Source organism: Equus caballus, chromosome X (assembly GCF_041296265.1).
Source record: "Equus caballus isolate H_3958 breed thoroughbred chromosome X, TB-T2T, whole genome shotgun sequence".
Classification (NCBI taxonomy): Eukaryota; Metazoa; Chordata; class Mammalia; order Perissodactyla; family Equidae; genus Equus; species Equus caballus.
The window spans coordinates 116,529,037-116,537,195 of NC_091715.1; the positions used below are offsets into that span (position 1 = coordinate 116,529,037).

At 52.1% G+C, this 8,159-nt stretch overlaps 1 protein-coding gene across 2 annotated transcripts; it reads right to left on the reverse strand.

Annotated features, from left to right (window-relative positions):
- Positions 1-107: 107 nt before the first annotated feature.
- LOC138921887 (rhox homeobox family member 1-like) lies at positions 108-7,562 on the reverse strand. Of its 2 annotated transcripts, none has more exons than XM_070257745.1 (4): positions 6,056-7,562; positions 5,518-5,890; positions 4,138-4,183; positions 108-620 (listed from the first exon to the last, which is right to left on the reverse strand). In XM_070257745.1, the coding sequence occupies exons 1-4, from the start codon at positions 6,171-6,173 to the stop codon at positions 384-386; spliced, it is 774 nt and encodes a 257-aa protein (XP_070113846.1). In that variant the 5' UTR covers positions 6,174-7,562; the 3' UTR covers positions 108-383. The 2 variants fall into 2 exon arrangements, with proteins under 2 accessions (XP_070113846.1, XP_070113847.1); XM_070257746.1 differs by having other exon boundaries at positions 108-383; positions 4,161-4,183; positions 6,056-6,334.
- Between the last annotated feature and the right edge of the window lie 597 nt (positions 7,563-8,159).

Sequence of the window (8,159 nt, forward strand, 5' to 3'; positions counted from 1 at the left end):
CAGAGATACTCCTGCATGACAGGAAGCCTCCTTGGCCGTCGGTCTGAACGGCATCTTCTTCGCAATTTCCATCAAACTCACTAACCCCATGTAACACACAAGACAAATTTGCAGAGAATTCACAACTTTATTGAAAATACAAACACGTGCCCTACAAGAGAGGGTCAATGACTGTGTACTTTTATTTAACACATTTAGCAGGCATTTGGTGAACTGCTCTTGATGGTGAGGGATGCAGAATTTGAACTTGGCTCAAAAGAACTTTGAAAAAACTGTCACAGAGACCATTCTTTAGAAAATGTGGGCTACAAAAGGCCCCCTGATGGTAAGGGAGCAGGCCATGCCACACGACAGCAGCCACAGGGAAGGAAAGGTGGAAGAAGCTAGGGCGGAGGCGGCAAGAACACAGGAGGAAAGGGAGACCCGGGCGGCAGAGGCAGCCCCGGCGGCAGCGGCTGCAAAAGCATCCGCATGCAATCCGGAGTCCGAATCAGGATGGTACTTCTGGGTCTGCCCGAGCCAATGACGACGGGGGGGCCCAGGACCACGGGGGGCATGACTCTGAACATCAACGCCCTCTGCCATCTCCTCCACTTGGCCCTCCTATTCTTAAACCAAACCTTCAAACAGAGGGAAAAAGGGATTGGTTTAGTACGTTGAGCGTTTAATGTCATGAAAAAACACAGCAGGCAACTCTCTATGCCCTTAAGATTTTAAACTGCGTCAGGAGAAGCTGTTTCCTTCTTGCGAAAATATCTTAGGAAAGTTGCCACCATGGCCCCCCGCCCCAGCTCGCCGTCGGTGAGCACTGGCCGCGTGTCAGGCTCCGGCTTGGCAGATTGCTGTGTCTCTCCTCCCACCTTTAATGTTATTTTCCCCACTCTCCGACGCAGGTGTGGCTGAGGAATTGCACTGTGTCCCTGCTGTGATTGCTCTGCTTGGTACGTCTGTGTCCTGACAGCTGCCCCTCAGCTGTCCAGCTGCCACTAACCCCGCCTCACTAGGCAAGTGTCACAGTGGCCTTGGGGAAGCACAGTATGGTAGGAAGTGGGTGTCTCTTAAAGTCACCCTGAGGGGAACAGCCTCCATGTTGAAAAGCCCATCTTCAGTGTACAGGAAATAATCAAAGGGGGTGTGTGGGATTTTTAAACCAAAGCTTTCCTTCAGGGATGACTAAAGGGCCATTCATCCTCTGCCACCTCTTGGTAGTTAAAAAGATGGCATTGCGAGCGAGGCTCGGTCAGAGGGGGCCCAGGGAGTTTGTGGCCGGGCTTGCTGGGACACGAGGATAGCTGAAGCCATGGACACTGCTTTAACTTTTTAGACTTTAGGGGAAATGAATGCTTAGACTCACTAAATTCGGGCCGACTTTACTAAAGTCCCAAATTTACCGAGTTGACTAACTCTCTTAAAATCCTTGCCCAGGCAAGAGTTTGGAGGGAAAGAGGCATACCGCTGTCACCGTTGTCAATTCTGCGAGCTCCGACCTGGCCCACCCTCCAAACCTTCCTGGGCTCGGGACCAGGTCAGCCCACTGCTCCAGGACCCTGGGAGGGGGCCGCTGATGCCCGGCATGCCACTCAACCTAGGCCGCGCCGCTCACCCAGGAGGTCCCCTTCTCCTCCCTTATGCTTAAGGCAAGAAGATGGAACCAGCGGTTGGGGAAGAGAGTCGACAACCGTGTGGGTGAGGGGGTCACAAAATATCCAAACAACTAAAAATAAAACTGCCCTTTAGACTACATTGTCCCCTCAGCATCCTAGTCAGCTCAATCACGTCGTGTTGACTATTTTGGGACAGTCCCAGTCTGCATCCTCCTCTCTCTGCCTGTTGCCTTATTTTCACTCTCCCACCGTAGTGTTTGGGTCCTTCTGTGTGAATATGTAGTCTAAAAAGCCACTGTGATAGGGCTCACTTTGAGGGATCCAAGCATACCAGCGGTCAAACCTGCATAAACACAACCAAAATGCAAATCGGGCTCACTGAGGTAAAGGCTGCTACTAGCTGCATATTTAAAATACCGGTTTCCTAGAACGACTCTTACTGTTAATTGCAGACTAAGGGGGAACCTCCCTTAGCATTTTCTTCAGACAAATGCTGCATGATCTCACTTTTATGTGGGATCTAACAACAAAACACCAAACTTGCAGAAAAAGACCAGATTTCTGCTTACCAGAGGCAGGGGCTGGGGGGGTGGGAATTGGACGAAAGTGGTCAAAAGGTACAAACCTCCAGTGAGCAGATAAATGAGTACTGGGGCTGTGATGCACGACGTGACGAGCACTGTTAGTTACCACCGCTCTACCACGGTTACCACTGCTCTACGGTATCTCTGAAAGTTGCTGAGAGTAAATCCTAAGAGTTCTCACCACAAGGAGAAAAACAATTTTTTCTTTTTTGGTTTGTAACTATGTGAGCGATGATGGAGGTTAATCAAACTGACTGTGGGGATCACTTCACAATATGGGGGAGTCAAAGTACCGTGCTGGACGCCTCAAACCTAGACGGTGCTGCTTACCCGTCAGGGCTCAGTGAAACCAGGGGAAAACGTCTTTGGGAAATTCATGCTGTAGAGTTTGGAAACAGGTGAGAACATCCTCTCTCTTTCCTTAGTTGTTTCTTGTGGCTCCTCGTCCCTGCAGAACCCCACTGAGGGAGCACTGCGCAAACCCATGCAGGGAGGAAGTCCACGCACGAAAACTGAAGTTTTTCTTTTCCTCTGAGCTTGCTCTGCCTGCTTGCGAAAGCAGAGGCCTGGTCCTCCCGGCCCCGGCCAGACCCGACTGAGAGCCCAGCCCTCGGCCTCAGGACGCCAGCGCTCAGCGGCCTGCTTTGTTGGGCTGCTTCTCAGACACCCCGTCACTAGGTCTGCGGCCCGTTTCCGTCACTGCCCTCACACACGGTCTCTGCAGCAAAGCTAATAAACCCAGCCTGATTTTTCTTTTCCTCTCTTTCTGTCTTTTCTCCTTCTTCTTTTTTTCACTTCCAAATTATCCTTTGACACAACTTAGACTTTCCTACGATCTCAAAACATCACCTCTTGATCCATTGACCCATAAATTAGTCATCACTGACTGAGCAAAGAAAAAGCATTTCAAATTCCCACAGGTGAGCATCCAGCCTGAACTAAGAGCCATCCCCCGCCTCCCCCCCCCCCCACCAAGTTCCACACAACCCACCGCTTCACGACAGCGCCACCGGAAGGAAGGACACACCTCTTAGGTGTTAGACATTCCTCCAGAGAATATTCACCAATGCACTTGGAGTCTCAAAAATTTGAATGTGTGTGACGTCCCCAAGGCATACGTTCGACTCTCTAATTCGTGCCTGGCGCTTGCACCTTGCTTCCACCTTTCTTAGGTCGGTGGAACTTTGAAATTGTTGTACTTTCCTTTGTTTCATCTTTTGGACATAGTTACAAGGTTGCAACACCCCCTCCCGTCCCCGCCACCATGCACAACCTACTATGTTAGCAGTGTTTGCAGGCTCACATATCAAAGAATTGCAGAAGATTAAAATTTAGGGCCGCCATTCTCTACACCACTCTGCCAAACACTTCAAAACAACGGCAGGAGGACCAGGCGCTTGGACTCATGCTATACCCTCCCCACCGGTCTCGGCCGAACCAAACACACATCAGCTGCTCCTCTGCTGTGTTCTATGTGTGAATTACGCCCCCTCTTCAATGCCTAGATACTTATAAATTCACTCCTTACATAAAGAGCTTATGCTTGGTTTTAAGTAATTTAGTATAATGGAACTTCTTGGTGCATTCATCTGAGCAATTTCCACTTCAGACTTAACCCCAATGTGACTCCACACACAAGTGTTACCTAAAGGATACCCGTGTCAAAAGGAGTTGAGCTATACATACACATCTACCTTTGTATATAAGGAACAGTGTACTAATGATCATTTTTTTTCTCCTTTAGGAAATCATGTTCCTTCTGGTGACGGGCAGTTTCCAAAAGCTGCTGTTTACTTACCCCGTTTTCCACCCACCAGGACCCCAAAGTTCAAAACTCATTTCCCAAACACGGAAGAGGCAACAAAAACACACAAACGTGAGACCGTGTAGGACAGAAGCAGGTTTTAGAAGGGCTGCCCTGCCGAGCTGCTTTGTTCAGGTTTACTCACCTGCACCCTGGCTTCAGTCACACCCATGCGTCTAGCAAGCTCCTGTCTGAGGGGGAAAAATCGCAAGTGTTCAGTATTTGGAGCTGTGCGTTAAATTAAATCTAGCGTGATAGTGCATTCTTATTTGAAACTTTTTCTTTCAGGGAAATGTCAGCCATTTGCTTTACGAACCCACTTCTGCAGTAGGAAAACTCACACCACCTCAGGACTGACAGTGAACTGACGTTGACAAAGCACTGAAGGAGAGCCAAGTATCACGGGTGAAGGAGGCACGGTTCCCAAGGACACATGAAGTTCTAGTTCACCGAGTGTTACCGACTTCAAAATGAAAAAGAATATCTGACTGAGCAAATTTCCCTACCAACTTTCAACCATTGCTCTCACTCGTGTTGTGCATTAAATTAGAACCTTAAAATAGCCTGCTATCTATCTATCTATCTATCTATCTGTCTATCTGTCTATTATCTATTATCTGCCTATGAGTGATGAACAGGCTGGAGTCCATTCCTAGACGATGCTTAAGGATGGCACAAACTCTCTGCTGTTCATTCTTCGGTTGCACTTATTTTTTTTTTTTTTTAAGATTTTATTTTTTCCTTTTCCTCCCCAACGCCCCCCGGTACATAGTTGTGTATTCTTCGTTGTGGGTCCTTCTAGTTGTGGCATGTGGGACGCTGCCTCAGCGTGGTCTGATGGGCAGTGCCATGTCCGCGCCCAGGATTCGAACCGACGAAACACTGGGCCGCCTGCAGCGGAGCGCGCGAACCTAACCACTCGGCCACGGGGCCAGCCCCCGGTTGCACTTATTTTTAAACTTTTTAAAATCACCAACTCCCCACCACACTCGGCTACACTATTCCCTAGTATGTAAGATGAGGCTTGCTTTACGGACAGTTTTCTCTCAAGAACAGGATTTACGGGGATGCAGAAAAATCGCTAATCAAGATCAATCACTTTCAAACGCAGCGTTTAAAACTATGAAAATCAAGGCAAAAACAATCCGTGAACAACAGATGATCCAAACGTTAAACGAAGGCACGATCCAGTCCGGCGTTTGCTTCACCCTGCCTCACGCTGCTCACTTTTCTCCCTGGCCTGGTCCCGACCGAACGTTTTCTATCTTAAAGGCGGCAGCCAAAGTTTCCTGCCTCGATTTATTGAAATCCTGAATGAAAACATTTACCTTGACTCCCAAGAGGCACAGCCCTCACCCCAACCCTAGAACCCAAGGGCAGGGGCGGGGGCCCTGGCAGCCTGGAGTCCCCCAGGTGGCTCTTCGTGAGGGAGGGGAGGAGAGGGACCTGTGAGAGAGCCGAAGGCCGCCCTGGACCAGCCCCACATGCTGCCTGGAAACGACGCGAAGCAGAGCAATCGGCTTACCGCAACCACAATTCGGGATACGGAGTGTGGCGGAAAACGCCCTCCAGCTCCCGCAGCTGCACCGGGGTGAACGTGGCGCGGCGGCCCGCCTGCCGCCTGGCTCCAGGCTGCGGACATTCGACGGCGGCCTGCGGGGGCTGCTCCTCCGGCCCCTGCTCTCCCGCTTCTCGGCCGCCATCGCCGCCGGCCTCGCGGTTCGCGGGAGCTCCAGCGCCAACGGCGCCGTCGTCCTTTTCTTCTCCTTCTCCTGCTCCGTCTCCTGCCTCTTTCCCTTGTGCGGCTGCTGCTGCTGCTTCCTGCTCAGGTTCGGCCTGTATCCCTTCTTCCTCTTCTCCTCCGTCTGCGCTAAGCGAGATCTCCACACGTTTCGCTTCTGCAAAGGAGGAATCCCAAAGAGAAAGATCAGGGCGTTGGAGCCCAGGCTGTGGGAAGAAGGGGGTGAGGGGCTGCATCGGAGGGGTGTCCTGTCCGCTCGCCTCTCCCAGGGCACGCTCCTTGCTTGGAGTTGGCCGAAGGGCCTGTCCCGACCACCACTCACCATGCCCTTCTTCCCGGTCCTCGTCGTCTCCCTCGTCGCTGCACTGCTGTGGAGGCTCCAGGTCCCGAGTGCTGTCCAAGAGGCCGTGTGCTTCTGGGGATTCTGCTCTGGGATCCATGGCTCAAGGCTGGAGTGGCGGCCCGCGACCCGGCTCCTTCAAGGCTCTTCGGGCGTCTAGTCAGGTCAGAGCGTCTAGGCAGGTTAGAGCAGCTAGTCGGACTAGAGCGTGTCTGAGTAGGCGCCGTGTGTGGGCTCACCGCCAGTTGCTGGCGATTGGGCGGGCTGAGGTGCCCATACGGCAGGGGCGTGGCCATCAAATGGGAGGGTGTGCCTGCAAGGAGGGCGCATGCGCCAGGACAGAACTTGGGACTCCGGGTTGCCCTTTGCCCGACTACGCCCGACCTCCTGGGTTGTCTTTCCAGAGGAAGACGGGGTTGCGTTGGATCGTTCCAGCCGATTTGTGCAGGGGAAGCGAGAGAACCCACGCTAGCTCCGTAGACGTTGGAGAGATGTTTGGAGAATCTCTCTTGGCCCAGCCCTCCATATCCAGCATCCAGTCGTAGGCAGGGAATAGTAAACTAGTATGATTGGCCAGGAGGTTGCCTGCTCTGAGTTTTTGCAATGAGGCTGAAGTCAGAGTTCGCCATACTCCCCGGGACTCCAGGAACAGGAGCTTGGCCTTGGGTCTGGTCCGACAGGGGGAAATTCCCCCTTCTACCCCTCTTGACTAAGAATAAAATTGACACGAGACCAGATTAACAGGAGAAAAGCCAATTTGATAGGTCCACATTGGAGATCATACGAACGACGCTCTCCAAGATGGGCAAAGCAGGCTGCTTGTTACATCTTTTGACACAGAGAAACAATCTGTGCGAAAATGTCAGGACCGAGAAGCTTAGGTTTGGGGTGTGTAATTAGAGAGGAATTTAAGCAGAGTTTAGGCTTGAGGTAGCAAATTAGTCGAAGTAACGGATTTTGTGTCTGCCGGCTTCCTGGCCCCGAATTCCCTAGCTCTGGCGATCAGGCTGTCTCCGTCGCCTGGTGGCGGGAGGGTACCTTCCACATGGGACATTTATTTCCTGCTTTCCGCGGAAACAGAAAGAGGAGGGGGAAAGCCCCTTTTTGCATTGGCCGCTTCTCGAAGCTTCTTACCTTTAATTCAAAATCATCCATAGGCCCTTGTGGGATACTTTGGGGTGCCCTGCGCGGGGCCCCCACGCTAACCTGAGTTGCTTATTCTCCCCTAGTCTTAGTTTTCTTATCTGCCAAATGGAGACAACAGTAGAAGCTAACACACGCGGTTGCGAGAAGATTAATAGAGACGATTTAAAAAAACTTTATGAATGACCGTACCCTGTTGCCTCCCATTTCCTACTTCCATCTTTTTCCTGGTTATTTTTCATGAGGGCCCGTGAGAGGAGATCGAGATGCTTATCATCTGAGTGTGGGCACCGAGGAGAGGAGAGGATGTCTTCTTGTGAAAATGGCGTCCCTACCGTGTCTTTTTGGAGATGTACATGCTTCACGCAAGAAGCCCATGTCGGCTGCTGCGTATGCAGGGCAGCCGTGTGGGGAGGGCTGAGAAGGCCCAGCTGGCCATGGCGCCGTCGGTTCTCACCATCTGGGGAGGCGGATTGGCCCACCCAGGAGCAGGAGGCCCCACAGCTTGGAGGCAGGCAGCCCAGCCCCACCACTTACTTGCTCTGTGACCCCGGGGGAGTTAGCTGACCTCTCTGTGCCTCAGGTGCCGCATGTGTAAAATGGGGATCGTGACCGTACCTCCTCTGTGGTGTTGTGAAATTTGCATGAAGTAATACAAGGAAGGCCCATGGTGAAGGCTCAGACATCTTGAGCTGATGCCGGAGTTAAGGGGTCAAGACCGAGTGGGGTCAGTCCGCACGTGAGCCCACACTGTGACTGAAGGTGCCAGACATGGAGCGTAGCCCCTGCTCCCGAGTGGATATGAGAGTCTGTGGAGCGGCACATCGCTGTGCTTGCTCATGCTGGCGACATCATGTGGGAGCTCACCGCGCACCAGGGCCTGGCTAATCGGTGTGTTCCAGCCCTCCCCTGAGGAGGGGACCATCACCGTCTTTAGTTCCTG

What these genes read in the sequence shown, in the direction of transcription:
- LOC138921887 (XM_070257745.1), bottom strand. Translation starts at nt 6,173, where the DNA reads ATGGATCCCAGAGCAGAATCCCCAGAAGCACACGGCCTCTTGGACAGC. An exon ending in GGACCGGGAAGAAGGGCATG is followed by an intron (nt 5,891 to 6,055) that starts GTGAGTGGTGGT and finishes CCTCCTTTGCAG; the next exon opens with AAGCGAAACGTGTGGAGATC. An exon ending in TATCCCGAATTGTGGTTGCG is followed by an intron (nt 4,184 to 5,517) that starts GTAAGCCGATTG and finishes TTTCCCCCTCAG; the next exon opens with ACAGGAGCTTGCTAGACGCA.